Here is a 17,985-nt window from a genome sequence, read left to right on the forward strand (position 1 = left end):
CCTTTTAGTCAGATTGTGCCATAAATTTTTTCCTGCCCAATTAGGTTCATAGCCTCTTCGTTTTTTATTCAATCTATCCACCTCATCTTCAACATTCTTCTGTGGCACTATGTTTGACTGTGGAAGTGAATGCTCTCTGTGTTGCGCGCGCGCACGTGTACGTGCAAGGATACTAAATCTCATTGGCTGGCAGCAGTTGTGGGAGGTTGATGTACAGCTGTGTATAAAAATTTTATTCTGTCTTTATTTCTCAGTAATTTTACTTGTCTGTCAAGAATTTAGAAATTTGCATTTTTTTAATTTAATTATTTAAGTCATAACAGTTTCTCTCTTTTCCTGTTTCCAAAAAAGTGTCAGATATGTAAAAATACTTCTGTTTTAATGCATATCATTGGATTGAGTTTTTGTGGAACCAGCTTTCAGTCTGTTAATTTGATTTCATACTTTCTTTACAGAATTTGAAGAAGAAATATATGATTTGTGTGGCAGGCAAGATTTTGATGAGTACATACAAAGTGTTTCTGATAGAATACAAGAACTGCAGGTTCGTATTCTGCTGTAAACTCTTGGCTGACATTTGTAGTCTTATTTAGAAAGCTACTTTTTATGAGCAAACATTCATCTTGTGACAGTGCCTACATGCATTATTCATTAAGCTCTCAGAGACTCCATGATCAAAGTCACGTGGAATATCTGTAGATTGATGCCTTGGATGTGTAAAAATTGCATACACTACACAATTTCCATGAAATGTGGCTTCCTTCCCCAGTTAGTACCATCACAAACACTGTGATGACCAGATTCAATTACAAATCAAAAGCTTTTATGCAATTAGACAAGTGCACTGTAATATGGCACAGTATCACAGCTTACTTTTTAAACACAGTATTTGCAAAATGCAGTGGCTGTGAATTGTGTAAACAGTGCACACACTCAAGTTTTGAGAAAGTCACAGAGATGATTGAATATCAAGGACATAACTCTATAGCAGACCCAAGTAAAAGACATTCATCAGTTCAGAAGACTTGAGACAGACTTGATAAAAATGTGTCAGATGATCCACACCCACATGCTAGTCATAAATATGTGCACCATGCAACAGTTTTCATGGAAATATTAAATGTGAACTTCATGAATACTGAATGGCAGTATATATATTAATGAAGTAAATGACTTACGCTGTAAATATAGAACATAAAAATCAACTTTAAAAACAGCTAAGGGTATTTGTGGTTTCTCGAGATCTTGCGTAGATGTAACGCGAGTGCTAGCAGAACCCAGATGCTTTCAGCATAGACGTTTCTCCATTACTTGCTCGACTGGGAATTTCACGATAAAGTTAAGCATGGATGTTTTGCATTTCCTTCCCAACTGCTGTTTTTTTATGGGTGAGCTGCACATACATGCTTGCTATATATGAGCTCAGACTGAAAATTGTAGGTGGTGTTAACGGACTATTTAAAGACTGGTGTATGAATGTATTGTAACTTCGGAAACAACATAATCATTTGAAAAATAATAAATAATTCCACTCAGAATGATCTATAAATGTTACCTGTAATTTTGTTTATGAAGTATGTGATGGTCTAGAAAATTGGAAAAGTTTATGAAATGATTTTATGCATGTGCGTTGGGAATACCCTATTTACAATACAAGAGTCATATTGTAAATTACAGTTAATTAGGCAAAAATCCTAGTTAACAGCTTAGTCAATTAGTGAAGTATGCCACCTTGTGCATAAAACTTAGATCAAGAAGTGTATAATGATAAAGAATGGAATTTAACAGCCACAGAGGCAACATCTGGAATAAAAAGTGTAGCTACTCCTGAACTGTGATGTTAATTACCTTGTAAGTTCATTAGTTTCACAGAAATTGAAATACATCACTGAAGAGTTGGAATGTCAATTTTTGTGATGAGATGTGTTGTTAAATCCTTCAATACATACTAGCTCACACGAAAATTGCAAAATCGAACCGCAGTAAACAGTTCAGTTAGTCATATCTTTTATTGATAGTTTCTCCAGAAAAACTGGATACATCATTGGGATAAGTGCATTGAAAATAATGTCTTGAATAATGAATTTAAGTGGTGAAAAACTTAGTTAATGTTTTGTAACAACATTATTTTATTGTTACATTCCATCCTGGCTTTTCCATTGTTTGATTAGTTAGTGTTTTAAAATATTTGAGCACCTACACCTGTATACCACTTAGAAAATGTACAGAAATTGAAAAATAAGAAAAAAATCAATTAATAGTAGAAGTGCAATAAGAACAGATGGAAGATTCCAGCTTGCTCTCTCTCGATCTGTTTTTGTAATTTTATTTTTAGCAGACATTCTCTAAGCCTAATTCTTGTATTCACAGGACCAAAAAGGAACGCTCAGTGCTTCGGAATACATGTTTCGTCGCTACATTCAGAAACTGGAACAGGAAGATCCTTGCTGTCCATTGTGTCATAGGGAGTTTGAAGCTGCTTCTGAAGCTGCTGAACTTGCATATGAAGTAAGCTGTTCCTTCCTACATTATTCTTATGAGCATGAAAAATGATTGAGAAGTGTAAATGTAAGGTATGCAATATTCAGAGAATGGTTAATTGTAACACCATGTGAGACCTGTGTGCTGATAAACCTATGTTCATTAAGATTCTTTATTTCATTTACAGCCAGAATGAAAAATTATGCGGTGTTTGGAAACATACTGGCAGATTAAAACTGTGTACCTAATAGGGATCTGAATTCTGACCCTTGCTTTTCCAGGAATGACTTGTAAGCTACCTGCCCTGCTTCACTTGTACCATAACACCTCTTTCTACTTTCCAAACTTCTCAAAAGCGCTTTTGTACGCTGTGCCAAGCTCTAGCCAATCCATTTCTCTACAATATCATTTACTCCAGGAGTGCTGGCTTGCAGTGTATACTGGAGAACTTCTGCAAATAGTAGAAAGTGGGAGAGAGGTTCTGTCAGACATGAAAACTGTGAAGTTTGGTCTGCAGTCATTCCAGGAGAGCTTAGTTGGAAGTATTATTGATGTGAAAAGCAAGGTTGCAACTTCAAGTACCAGTTTGGTACTAAATTTTAATACTCCTCCCTGATGTTGGGTTCAAAATGTGATCTACTTCCCATTTTGTTTCTCTTTGTATTGTCTTACTTTTCTTTCATGCATTAATCCCCAGGAATTAGCAGCATACTTCTGTTGAGGATTCATGCCTTAATACCATTTATTAGCATGTGTCGCAATATGTCTTGGCGTACTGGAGGACATACCGCAAAAGAGGCGTGGAAATGGAAACATGGAAAATAAAATGACCAAAACCTCTAACAAAAAAAAAGAAAAAAAATGAAATTATGCAGTAGTTTATTATGTCTCAGTTGCTTAAAAATATGTCATAGTCTCATTACTGGTTTCGGCACCAAGTTGTCATCTTCTGATGTGATTTACCCACTAAAAGGCATCATCAAGTTATATAGTAATTACATTAGGCATGGTAAACACTGTGAAAGCTAAAATACTTTAATGATAGTACATCATATCCCATCACATGGAAAAAGAAATTGAAATTAGGGCAAGACTCAATTTTTTGGGGGGGGGGGCATAAAATAACTGGATTCTTCTATCGACTTATCTCCTGATGTAACCAAAAATTTTGGGGAAATTCTCAGTTCAGTTATACACAAGTTCCCCAGTCATATTGTAATAATTGGTGGAGACTTAAATCATCCAACAATTAATTGGTAAAATTACAATTTTGTTAATGGTGAGTGTGATAAGACATCCAGTGAGTTCATAATGGGAGGGAACCTCCATGTTGTACAGTCAGTGTAAAGGAACAGAGCTTACTTCATGATAGGTGTAAAACAAAGTAAAGGCCTATACATAGAGAGATGCTGAATAAAACATGTTTGGCTGTCAAGAGAGCCATGCGTGATGCCTTCAATGGCTACCATAGCAGGATGTTGTCAAAACCCAAAGAAGTTCTGGTCATATGTAAAGGCTGTTAGTGGCACCAAAGTTAGTGTCCAGTCCCTAGAGAATGGGGCAGGCTCTGAAATTGAGGGTAGCAAAGCAAAAGCTGAAATGCTCAACTCTGTTTACAAATGTTCCTTTAGAAAGGAAAACCTAGTAGATTGCTCCAATTTAATCCTAGTCGCACTGAAAAAGTGAATGAAATAACTATTAGTGTCAGTGGTGTTGAGAAACAGCTGAAACTGTTAAAATTGAACAAATCTCCAGGGCCTGATGGGATTCCTGTCAGATTCTCCACTTAATCTGCTGCTGAGTTAGCCACTCTTGTAACAATAATATTAACTACAGTCTATCGTAAATCTCTCAAACAAAAACCATGCTCAGTCCTTGCAAAAAGCACAAGTCACAACATCTACAAGAAGGGCAGTAGATGTGATTCAATGAACTACCATCCAATATCCTTGACATCAGTTTATTGTTGAAGCCAGAACATATTCTGAGCTCAAACATAAAGAAGTACCTTGAACAGAATGGCCTCCCCAGTGCCATGGATTCTGAAAACGTTGATCATGTGAAGCCCAATTTGCACTCTTCTCATACGATATACTGAAAGCTTTGGATCACAGCTGTCAGGTATCTGAAGTATTTCTTGATTACCGAAAAGCATTTGACTCAGTACCACATCTACACTTATTGCCAAAAGTACAATCACGTCGGATATCAAGTAAAATTTGTGACTGGATTGATGACTTTTTGATGAGGAGGAGCTGCATGTTGTTTTGGACAGAGAATCATTATCAGATGTAAAAGTAACTTTGCGTGTACCCCAGGGAAAGGTGTTGGGACCCTTGCTGTTTATGTAACTATAATCTTAACTACAAACTATTGTAAATCCCTCAAACAAAAACCATGCTCAGTCCTTGCGAAAACCGCAATTCACAACCATCTACAAGAATTAATGACCTTGCAGACAATTTTAATGGGAACCTCAGACTTTTTGCAGATGCTGCAGTCATCGACAATGCCTGAAAAAGCTGGATAAATATTCAGTCGGATCTTGATAAGATTTCAAAGTGGTGCAAAGTTTGGCAACTTGCTTTAAATATTCAAAAATATAAAATTGTGCACTTCACAAAACACAAAAGCATAGTATTTTATGACTATAATATCAATGAGTCACTATTGGAATCAGCCAGCTCATAACAAATATCTGGGTGTAACAATTTGTAGGGATATGAAATGAAGTAATCACACAGGCTCAGTCACAGTTAAAGCAGCAGGTGGTAGACTACAGTTTATTGGGAGAATACGGGGGAAGTTAAGTAAGTCTACAAAGGAAGACTGCTTACAAATCACTTGTGTGACCATTTCTAGAATATTGCTCAAGTGTGATGGACCCATACCAAATAGGACTAACAGAAGATATTGAACGCATACAGAGAAGTGCAGCACGAATGGTCACAGGTTTGTTTGATCCATGGGAGAGTGCCAAAGAGTTACTGAAGGAACTTAACTGGAAGACTCTTTAGGATAGATGTAAACTATCCAGAGAAAGTGCCAGGAGTGGTAGGAGTGAGCAGAGAGATGGACTCGGGAGAGGTTCTGCAGTGGGCCCAAGGATTTGAGGAGAGACTGGAGATTCTGCTGGATTTCTGGAATGGGGTCACTGTGGCAAGGTTTGTAGGTCGATGTATCTGACAGCTGGCAGAGTTCTGCCAAGTTTGACTACTTCTTGTTGTGCCCTGAAGTGAGAAATGTCCTGCCCACTATCCTTCCCATCCCTCCCACAGTGGCATTCCTCCGTCCACTGAACCTACAAAATACGCTCTTCCGCCCCGACAGAACCCCTTCTCCCAACCCCTTACCTCATGGTTTATATATCCCTGTGAAAGACCTAGATGCAAGACTGTCCCATACATCCTCCCACCACTGCGTGCTCCAGTCCGATCACAAACATCACCTGCCCCATCAAAGGCAGGATGACCTGTGAAACCTGTCATGTAATCTACAAGCTGAGTTGCAACTACTGTGCTGCGTTCTATGTCGGCATGACAACCAACAAGCTGTCTGTCCGCATGAATGGCCGCTGACAAACCGTGGCCAAGAAACATGTGGACCACCCTGTTGTTGAGCATGCTACCCAACATGACATCCTTCATTTCAGTGACTGTTTCGCAGCCTGTTCTGTAAGGATCATTCTCACCAGCACCAGCTTTTCTGAATTGCACCAGTGGGAACTCTCCATGCAGTATATCCTATGTTCCCATAACCCTCCTGGCCTCAACCTTCATTAGTCATTTGTTCCCAACCATACAGCCCCTTCCCTGTTCCCATTCCAGCACACAGCCCTCATTCCACCAACGCACCGTCTTTTAACTTCTCTCCCTTTCGCAACCCCGCCCCCACTTTTCCCCTGCCCTCCATCTAACCTCCCAACTGCACCTAGCTGCCCTGCTGTCTCTCCACCTCACCTTTCCATGCTCCCCAGCATCACTTCACTGTCCCCCACTCCACCCTGCTATCCCTCCCCCTCCCCGCTCCAACCTCCTGCTTACCACCACCCAGTTGCCACTCCCATCATGCACTTGCGCTGTTGCTCACAGTGTGGCTTCAGCTGCCAGAGGCTGCAGTCGTGTGTGTGAGTTGAATTTGCGTGTGGATGTGCGCGTGTGCGTGGGCCTGGGCCCAGGCCCAGGCCGGAGCCCGAGCGTGCGCGGCTGCGTGTGTTGTGCCTATCTGTGACTCAGCATCTCCGCTATATGGTGAGTGGCAACTTTACTTTTCATAGTAATGTGAGGATTGCATATTTTAAGTGATTGTGACATAATAAATTATTACACAAATGTTGATGATGGTTGCATACTTCCATTTGAAAATGTCATTTATCAAAAGATCCATGAAATTTTCAAAAGCAACATGAGCTGTAGTTTGCAAACAAATTAATACACTGACAGGGGGAAAAAAAATCACGATACCAAAAAGGTATTGTGCGAGGTAAATGAAAGCTGTTTCTACATCTGAAAGATGATTTCTATTCGTATTTCGTGCCAGTCACATAAGAGTCGCGGTAATAGTGCCCCTATGAGGATGCAAATCAGGTTCACTTTAAAAACACGCTGTAATGTTCGTGAACATAGTTACCTTTGAGATTGGACATGCTCGGATGATGTTAGTCAAGAATGCATTTAAGACAGAAGTATCGACACATTGCTGAGTTTGAATGAGTCGCAAGAAGACTGGATTCTGCACATGGCAGTGCCAAGAAGGAAGACCTTCATGTTTGGCATATGGCTCTGGTGTGTTGTACTGCATCTGCAGCAGTAATTTGAGCAGTAGCTGACACCACAGCAACACAACGAACTGTTACAAATTGGTAATGTCAAGGAGAGCTCTGAGCCAGACACCCATTAGCATGCATTCCCCTGATCCCAGACCACTGCCATTTGTGACTTCAGTACTGTCAGGCAAGGGCACAGGTTAGGGCAGGATGGAGGTCTGTTGTGTTTTATGATGAAAGCTGGTTCTGCCTCAATGCCAGTGATGGTTGTTTTTCTTGGTTAGGAGAAGGCCAATTGAGGGCCTAGAGCCAACTTGTCGGTGTGCTAGACGCACTGGACCTACACCTGTACTTACGGTCTGGGCTGCAATTTTCATATGACAGCAAGAGCACTCTCATGGCTATCCCACACATTCCAACAGCATTTTTATATGTCAGTATGCTGACTCAACCAACTGTGTTGCCATTCGTGAAGAGCATTCTAGGGGATGTTTTCGAGCAGGATAATGCTCACCCACATACCCAAAAAGGTCTACAGTGTCAGCAAGTTGCCTTGACCTGCTGGAGCAACAGATCTGTATCCAGTTGGGTACATATGGGACATTGTCAGATGCCAAGTGCAGAGTTGTCCAAAATCGGCATTAACTGTCTCCATATTGACCAAACCATGCATGGAACTCCATCCCACAAACTGGCATCCATCACCTGTGTGACAAAATGCAAGCAGGTTTGCATACTTGGGCTCAGCATTCTGGCAGTTATGCCAGTTATGAACGTACCAGCATTTCACGTTTGCAATGGCCTTATCTCGCGCTTTCGTTAACCCGTGATCTTGCAACATTAATGACTTAACTCTGTTACACAGACAAATGTATTCCCAAAATTTCATTTCATTACTCTGCATTAATTATTGCTTGATTTTGAATTTTTTTTCCAGCATTGTATACCATTATATACATAAATGGCATTTCAGTAACAAGATTCTGAAGATGCCGAGGATGCAGAGGCTGTTGCACTATCGGTTCAAAAGAGGATGCACAAATGATGACAACCAAAGTTCATACAGATTCGTGTGTGTACGAAAAGAGCTATGCGTAAAGCATATAACATCCACTGCTGTCATACCTTAGCAAAAGATCTGGCAGAGAACCCGAGAAAATTCTGGTCCTATGTAAAATCGCTAAGTGGGTATAAGGCTTCCATTCAGTCCGTTGTTGACCTGTCTGGTGTGGCAGTTGAAGAGAGCAAAATGAAAGCAGAAGTTTTTAAATTCACATTCAAGAAATCATTCACACAGGAGAATTGTACAAACATACCATCGTTTGACAGTTGGCCAGACTCTTGTATATACGACATAGTAATATGCATCCCTGACATAGAGAAACTATTGAAAGATTTGGAAGCAAATAAATCACTGGGTCGAGATGGAATCTTAGTTCGGTTTTACAAAAAGTACTCTGTGGCTTTGGCCCCCTTACCTAGTTTACATTTATCGCAGATCTATCTCTCTCGGGAAAAAGTCCAAAATGACTGGAAAAAAGTGCAAGTAACTCCTGTATATAAGAAGGGTAAAACTATGGACCCACAGAATTACAGACCATTATCCATAACTTTGGTTTGCTGCAGAATCCTTGAACACATTCTCAGTTCATATATATTAAATTTTCTTGAGACCGAGAACTTTATCTCAACGAATCAGCATGGTTTTAGAAATCATCGCTTCTTCAAAACTCGGCTTCCCCTTTCCTCACATGAAGTACTGTGAACTGTGGATAAAGGACAACAGGCATATTCCATATTTCTAGATTTCTGGAAAGCATTTGACACAGTGCCCCATTGCAGGTTGTTGATGAGGGTAAGAGCATATGGAATAAGTTGACAGATATGCAAGTGACTTGAAGAATTTGTAAGTAATAGAACCTAATATGTTATTCTCAACAGTGAGTGTTCAACGGAGAAGAGGGTATTGTCAGGAAATGGGATAGGACCACTGTTGTTCTCTATATACATAAAGGATTTAGTGGACAGAGTGGGAAGCAATCTGCAGTTGTTTGCTGATGGTGCTGTGGTGTATGTAAGGTGTCGAAGTTGAGTGACTGTAGGAAGAGAGAGATGAAGATAAAATTTCTAACTGGTGCGATGAATGGCAGCTAGCTCTAAATGTGGAAAAATTTAACTTAATCCGAATGAGTAGGAAAAACAATCTGCAATGTTCATATGCAACATTGGTAGTGTACTGCTTGACACAGTTGTCGTTTAAATATCTGGGTGTAACATCGCTAAGTGATATGAAATGGAACAAATATGTGAGGACTCTGGCAGGGAAGACGTGGAGTAAGGAGGTAAATGTAGGTGTAGAGATGTTAACCCTCTGCCAGGCACTTAAATGTGACTTGCAGAGTATCCATGTAGACGTAGATATAGATGTCAGTCACAGAGACAGCACATCAATAAACAAAAATTAAACAAACGAAAGTTATTTTGGAGGGCGACTGGAAAAAATGAAGGAATGTGGAAACACAAACATTGCTAATAAGATGTTGTTGTTGTTGTTGTTGTTGTTGTTGTTGTTGTGGTCTTCAATCCTGAGACTGGTTTGATGCAGCTCTCCATGCTACTCTATCCTGTGCAAGCTTCTTCATCTCCCAGTACTTACTGCAACCTACATCCTTCTGAATCTGCTTTGTGTAGTCATCTCTTGGTCTCCCTCTACGGTTTTAACCCTCCACGCTGCCTTCCAATGCTAAATTTGTGATCCCTTGATGCCTCAGAACATGTCCTACCAACCGGTCCCTTCTTCTTGTCAAGTTGTGCCATAAACTCCTCTTCTCCCCAATTCTATTCAATACCTCCTCATTAGTTATGTGATCTATCCATCTAATCTTCAGCATTCTTCTGTAGCACCACATTTCGAAAGCTTCTATTCTCTTCTTGTCCAAACTATTTATCGTCCATGTTTCACTTCCATACATGGCTACACTCCATACAAATACTTTCAGAAACGACTTCCTGACACATAAATCTATACTCGGTGTTAACAAATTCCTCTTCTTCAGAAACACTTTCCTTGCCATTGCCAGTCTACATTTTATATCCTCTCTACTTCGACCATCATCAGTTATTTTGCTTCCCAAATAGCAAAACTCCTTTACTACTTTAAGTGTCTCATTTCCTAATGTAATTCCCTCAGCATCACCCGACTTAATTCGACTACATTCCATTATCCTCATTTTGCTTTTGTTGATGTTCATCTTATATCCTCCTTTCAAGACACTGTCCATTCCGTTCAACTACTCTTCCAAGTCCTTTGCTGTGTCTGATATAATTACAATGTCATCGGGGAGCCTCAAAGTTTTTATTTCTTCTCCATGGATTTTAATACCTACTCCGAATTTTTCTTTTGTTTCCTTTACTGCTTGCTCAATATACAGATTGAATAACATCGGGGAGAGGCTACAACCCTGTGTCACTCCTGTCCCAACCACTGCTTCCCTTTCATGCCCCTCGACTCTTATAACTGCCATCTGGTTTCTGTGCAAATTGTAAATAACCTTATGCTCCCTGTATTTTATCCCTGCCACCTTTAGAATTTGAAAGAGGCTATTCCAGTCAACATTGTCAAAAGCTTTCTCTAAGTCTACAAATGCTAGAAATGTAGGTTTGCCTTACCTTAATCTTTCTTCTAAGATAAGTCGTAAGGTCAGTATTGCCTCACGTGTTCCAATATTTCTACGGAATCCAAACTGATCTTCCCCAAGGTCGGCTTCTACTAGTTTTCCCATTCATCTGTAAAGAATTTGCGTTAGAATTTTGCAGCTGTGGCTTATTAAACTGATAGTTCGGTAATTTTCACATCTGTCAACACCCGCTTACTTTGGTATTGGAATTATTATATTCTTCTTGAAGTCTGAGGGTATTTCGCCTGTCTTATACATCTTGCTCACCAGATGGTAGAGTTTTGTCAGGACTGGCTCTCACAAGGCCGTCAGTAGTTCTAATGGAATGTTGTCTATTCCTGGGGCCTTGTTTCGACTCAGGTCTTTCAGTGCTCTTTCAAACTCTTCACGCAGTATCATATCTCCCATTTCGTCTTTATCTACATTCTCTTCCATTTCCAGAATATTGTCCTCAAGTACGTCACCCTTGTATAGACCCTCTATATACTCCTTCCACCTTTCTGCTTTCCCTTCTTTGCTTAGAACTTGTCTCTTGATATTCATACAAGTGATTCTCTTCTCTCCAAAGGTCTCTTTAATTTTCCTGTAGGCAGTATCTTCTTACCCCTAGTGAGATAAGCCTCTACATCCTTACATTTGTCCTCTAGCCATCCCTGCTTAGCCATTTTGCACTTCCTGTCGATCTCATTTTTGAGATGTTTGTATTCCTTTTTGCCTGCTTCGTTTACTGCATTTTCATATTTTCTCCTTTCATCAATGAAATTCAATATTTCTTCTGTTACCCAGGGATTTCTAGTAGCCCTTGTCTTTTTACCTACTTGATCTTCTGCTGCCTTCACTACTTCATCCCCCAGAGCTACCCATTCTTCTTCTATTGTATTTCTTTCCCTCATTTGTGACAATTGTTCCCTTATGCTTTCCCTGAAACTCCGTACAACCTCTGGTTTAATCAGTTTGTCCAGGTCCCATCTCCTTAAATTCCCATCTTTCTGCAGTTTCATCAGTTTTAATCTACAGTTCATAACCAATAGATTGTGGTCAGAGCCCACATCTGCCCCCGGAAATGTCTTACAATTTTAAACTTGGTTCCTAAATCTCTGTCTTACTATTATATAATCTATCTGATACCTTCTAGTATTTCCAGGATTCTTCCATGTGTACAACCTTCTTTTATGATTCTTGAACCAAGTGTTAGCTATGATTAAGTTATGCTCTGTGCAAAATTCTACTAGACGGCTTCCTCTTTCATTTCTTTCCCCCATCCATATTCACCTACTACGTTTCATTCTCTTCCTTTTCCTGCTGTCGAATTCAAGTCACCCATGACTGTTAAATTTTCATCTCACTTCACTACCTGAATAATTTCTTTTATCTCATCATACATTTCATCAATTTCTTCATCATCTGCAGAGCTAGTTGGCCAAGAAGATAAAAAGATAAATCAGCCAGATTAACTGAGGAATTTAGAGTTAGCTACCATAAGGTGCATTACTCTCAACACATAAATGAGCAAATTAAGCAGCAAAAATATGTGTAACCTCACAGTAAAGTATTGGTGCTGGGGAACGATAAAAGCTATTGTAATCCTTACTTTAGGTCCAACAAACATTTATTTACATGGGCAATGTTACACATTTGAATGTCCATTATTTCCATTTGCACATTCAGCAGTGGTACTAAATCCCTTCTACCCTCAGAAACAGCAGTACAGTGGTGCTATATCCAGAGCACCTTCCATAGCCTCAGAGACTTATTTATCTGATAGTTCGACAATCTGTGAAATTGGATCACTATCCATGGGTTTTTCCAGGAATTATTGGGCAGGGAGAATCACACAGCCGTCTTCTGTTGTTTGGGAGTAAAGAGTGGTGCGATCTAGTTGCGACAGCCCAAGTGTTGTAGGCATTCATTGCCACCTGGCACCCCTGTCGTTCTCCCACAGATCCACTTAGGTTCCATCCAAATGTATGTCCTCACAGTGTGGCTGTGACTGCTTCATATTCTGGGGCTGGAAGCAACATCTAGAAGAGCTTTTTTATCGTACAGGTGGAGATGCTCTGCTGGGCTTTGGTCATTGACGGGTGCTGACAGGAAAGAACTTTGGATGGCAAATCACATTGAAGCCAATTCAGAAGACCCTAATGATTTCGACATTTGAGTTTTGAGTGCAAAAACTAACCATTCTGTCAGTTTGTGTGAGGCTAGGTGCAAGGGGCATGGGGTAAGATTTTTAATTCCATTGTAGTTGCAAATCGTTTGAAATCATTAGTTTGTGAGTTGGGGTCTCCTGTCTGCCACAGCTTGCAGGATGCACACTCAATTTCAAATATCTGCTCCAAGGCTCCCACTGTGGCCACGATTGTCGTGTCTTGGCGGTGTCTGGTGCACGAGAAGTGGAGAGAGGCTCTTCCTTGGGGTCCGTATGGTTAATTACTCGGTGTGGAGCTGTTCTCACATCTGTGTCGGCAAGAGCTGCAGAGAGGATAACTGCGGTGAGGTCAGATTGTGTGCCTGACAAACAGCGCACTGTCGAACGACTCTGCAACTGTAAGATTGTCGTCCATACAAGCCCAGCAGATGTACTATTTGTTTCATCCTGGATATCCACCATGGGATTGGTGCTAAAATTGGAGCATGTAATGTTGCAGGAAGGACAGAACCACCACCCAGCATCATTCATTGTCTTCCGTAAGGAGCAGTTCACATTGGCTCACATGATTACTCAGATGTCAGATGCACACTTACATATAAATATCAATCTGTTATTTAGTGATTCTCTTATCGGCAGTGTTGCACAGGAGGCAGTTTCTTGTGACTGACACTGTGGTTAGCACATTGAACTCACATTGAGAAACAGCAGGTTTAAATCCTCATGGTTTCTCTTAGGATAATGTCGGGATTGTTACTGATTCTCTTCTTCATCCTTGCTTTTTCTAGCATATGCCCTGCCTCTAGTGACCCCCTCAACAGCGTTAAATCTTCATCTTTATACCTTGTATGTAACGAAATTTGTCAAAACTGCATAGACTGATTACTCTTCTAATCTCAACTTCAATTGAAACGTGCATCATTGCTACTTGGGCCCATTATTGTAACAAGAGACTAACGTAGCTTGATCACAGTCTTTTTTAATCCTTACACTCTTCTGTTCTGCTACAAATGGTTACTGTCAATGTAGGTATGGATAAAGGAAGAGTCACTAATCACCAAATTCGAAGCACTGAGCAGGAGAGCAAAATATGTAAAACTTAACAAAAGGAGAGAGAGGCTGATGGGACACATCATGAGCCACTAAGGAATAATTAATTTGATCATTGAGGAAGGTGAAAGGAGGGGGGGGGGGGGCTAAAAAATGTAGGAATCCGAGGCTTGCTTACAGTAAGTAGCTTCAAATGGGTGTAGATTTCACTATTTATTTATTGCAGTCATAAAACCTGCTCTCCTGTGTGCCAAAAGTAAGTACATTAAAAATTTTCTACATAATGTTATACATTTTTCTTATTTGTAATAATGCAATACTAAAATACTAATTTATCCAATATGACTTAATAATAAGTACGGGGTTATTACAAATGATTGAAGCGATTTCACAGCTCTACAATAACTTTATTATTTGAGATATTTTCACAAGGCTTTGCACACACATACAAAAACTCAAAAAGGTTTTTAGGCATTCACAAATGTTCGATATTTGCCCCTTTAGTGATTCGGCAGACATCAAGCCGATAATCAAGTTCCTCTCACACTCGACGCAGCATGTCCCCATCAATGAGTTTGAAAGCATCGTTGATGCAAGCTCGCAGTTCTGGCACGTTTCTTGGTAGAGGAGGTTTAAACACTGAATCTTTCACATAACCCCACAGAAAGAAATCGCATGGCGTTAAGTCGGGAGAGCGTGGAGGCCATGACATGAATTGCTGATCGTGATCTCCACCACGACCGATCCATCGGTTTTCCAATCTCCTGTTTAAGAAATGCCGAACATCGTGATGGAAGTGCAGTGGAGCACCATCCTGTTGAAAGATGAAGTCGGCGCTGTCGGTCTCCAGTTGTGGCATGAGCCAATTTTCCAGCATGTCCAGATACACGTGTCCTGTAACGTTTTTTTCGCAGAAGAAAAAGGGGCCGTAAACTTTAAACCGTGAGATTGCACAAAACACGTTAACTTTTGGTGAATTGCGAATTTGCTACACGAATGCGTGAGGATTCTCTACCACCCAGATTCCCACATTGTGTCTGTTCACTTCACCATTAAGAAAAAATGTTGCTTCATCACTGAAAACAAGTTTCGTACTGAACGCATCCTCTTCCATGAGCTGTAGCAACCGCACTGAAAATTCAAAGTGTTTGACTTTGTCATCGGGTGTCAGGGCTTGTAGCAATTGTAAACGGTAAGGCTTCTGCTTTAGCCTTTTCTGTAAGATTTTCCAAACAGTCGGCTGTGGTACATTTAGCTCCCTGCTTGCTTTATTCGTCGACTTCCGCGGGTTACGCGTGAACCTTTCCCGCACGCATTCAACCGTTCGCTCACTGCAGGCCGACCCGTTGATTTCCCCTTACAGAGGCATCCAGAAGCTTTAAACTGCGCATACCATCGGCGAACGGAGTTAGCAATTGGTGGATATTTGTTGAACTTCGTCCTGAAGTGTCGTTGCACTGTTATGACTGACTGATGTGAGTGCATTTCAAGCACGACATACGCTTTCTCGGCTCCTGTCGCCATTTTGTCTCACTGCGCTCTCGAGCGCTCTGGCGGCAGAAACCTGAAGTTCGGCTTCAGCCAAACAAAACTTTATGAGTTTTTCTACGTATCTGTAGTGTGTCGTGACCATATGTCAATGAATGGAGCTACAGTGAATTTATGAAATCGCTTCAATCATTTGTAATAGCCCTGTATATATGTAAAGAAAACCTAAGTAGTTAGGTAAAATATAAAAAACCAAAGTGAGTAATGCTAGACAATCTCTATTATGTTGCTATCCAGTACTCCTTTGAGTTTTGCCTGCACTGAGTGGGAAAATAACCTACACTTGAGCTTTCCCTTCATTTCCTACCTTTATTGTACATATCCATGTGATGTGAAACACACAAACTTTTGTAATAATAACTAATTATTCAGTTGTTTAATGACTCGCCAAAAATGTCAAGTTATCACACTTATTTGTAAATATCATGTTACTAATAATTAATTATTGGCATTAAAGCTAAATTACAATTCACATACTCTTGTTAACAGACACCAAACACTGATCAAACAGTATTTTTGTGCTGATTGCACTAGTTATGCAGAGCAGGAGAGACTTAAACAGGATTCACTAGTGTGGTGATCTGTATCTACATCTACATCTGTGCTCCACAAGCCACCATATGTTGCATGGCAGAGGGTACTTGTACCATTGCTAGTAATTCCCTTTCCTGTCCCACACGCAACTGTAGCGAAGGAAAAATGACTGTTTACGTGCTCCACAACCAGCCCTAACTTCTCTTATCTTGCGATCCTCATGTAAGGTGTATGTTGACGCAAGATGTATGTTGATGATAGTAGAATTGTTCTGCTGTCTGTCGCAAATGTTGGTTCGTTAAGCATTTTCGATAGAGCATCATCTCCTTTCCTTCCAGCCATTGTCCTTTGTGTTACAGAATGTTGCCAAAATAAAAGCTTATTGATCGAACCTACAGGTAATAATCTAGCAGCGCATCTCTGAATTGCTTTGTGTCTTTCTTTAATCTGAGCTAATGAGGATCCCAAAGACTTGAGCAGTACGCAAGAATAAGCTGAACTAGTGTTCTGTGTGTGGTCTCCTTTATAGATGAGCTCCACTTCCCAAGAAATCTCCCAATAAACAGAAGTTGACCATTCGCATTACCTTCAACTGACCTTACGTGCTTGTTCCATTTCATATTGCTTTGCAACATTTCACAAAGATATTTAATTAGTGTGACTGTGTCGAGCAGCACACCACTAATATTATATTCAAACATTACAGGATTGTTTTTCCCCACTTACCTTTTTTTACATTCAGAGCAAGTTACAGTTCATCATGCCAAAAACAAAATCAGTCTGTCATCTTGTATTCTCCTCCATTCGTTCGTGGACAACACTTCAGTGAATGAAATATTTTACTCTCACTGAATTGATGAATATTGGACACCTACAAAATGAGTAAGTTCCTTAATTGTAGCATGTGGTCAGGCTGGTTCCCAGTGACTTAAATACACAGATGAAATCAGAGCTTGAGATATACCAGAAAATAATAAATTGTGTTCAGCAGTGTTTCCTGCAGGTATTCATTAGCACAAATCTTTTCCACATCCTACTAGGTGGATACCAGGCTGGTCGCGACGTCCCGCCTCAGTCACACAACTCACAGACATTTGAAACACCTTCACACTATTTCCCGATTTACACTAGACGCAGACTGCAGGGGTACACTACTTCCATCCAGGGGGTATGGGGTGGCGGCACAATGCGGGATAAAGGCAGTAGCAGAAGAAGAAGAAGAAGAAGAAGAAGAAGAAGATTAATTAGCACAAATCATTTGGTATCATGGGGTCTTTATGGTAGAGTGCTTCTACCTCCCTCCACCACATAGTCGGCTGCTGTGGCCGAGCAATTCTAGGCACTTCAGTCCAGAACCGCGCTGCTGCTACGGCTGCAGGTTTGAATCCTGCCTCGGGCATGGATGTGTGTGATGTCCTTAGGTTAGTTAGGTTTAAGTAGTTCTAAGTCTAGTGGACTGATGACCTCAGATGTTAAGTCCCATAGTGCTCAGAGCCATTTGAACCTCCACCACATAGCATTGAAGAGGAGTCCAACTGTTGAACTTGACAGGTGTAAGACTATAGCATTTTGTTTCATCCTATCGGATGACCATGAAATTTTTTATTCAGTGCAAATTTGTTGCAACATGTTAAGAATTAGTTGGACAGCCATTATGTTTGAACCATATGCATTGTCACTTGCCCAGTGCTGTTTCTTCTAGAAAAATGGATGACATATTTGTGAAAATGGTGGGCATGCATTTTTATATTTAATGTTCCTGGAATAAAGTAATTTCCCAC

General features: G+C 40.4%; 1 protein-coding gene across 1 annotated transcript in view; it reads left to right on the forward strand.

The window, feature by feature from the left end:
* LOC126100446 (DNA repair protein RAD50) overlaps window positions 1-17,985 on the forward strand; it is a 270,875-nt gene that overhangs the window by 148,702 nt on the left and 104,188 nt on the right. Inside the window, exons 14-15 of the mRNA XM_049911053.1 lie at window positions 456-544; window positions 2,371-2,508. Of these exons, the coding sequence (XP_049767010.1) occupies window positions 456-544; window positions 2,371-2,508 (227 nt within the window). The remainder of the gene's footprint in view (window positions 1-455; window positions 545-2,370; window positions 2,509-17,985) is intronic.

Source organism: Schistocerca cancellata, chromosome 9 (assembly GCF_023864275.1).
Source record: "Schistocerca cancellata isolate TAMUIC-IGC-003103 chromosome 9, iqSchCanc2.1, whole genome shotgun sequence".
NCBI lineage: Eukaryota > Metazoa > Arthropoda > Insecta > Orthoptera > Acrididae > Schistocerca > Schistocerca cancellata.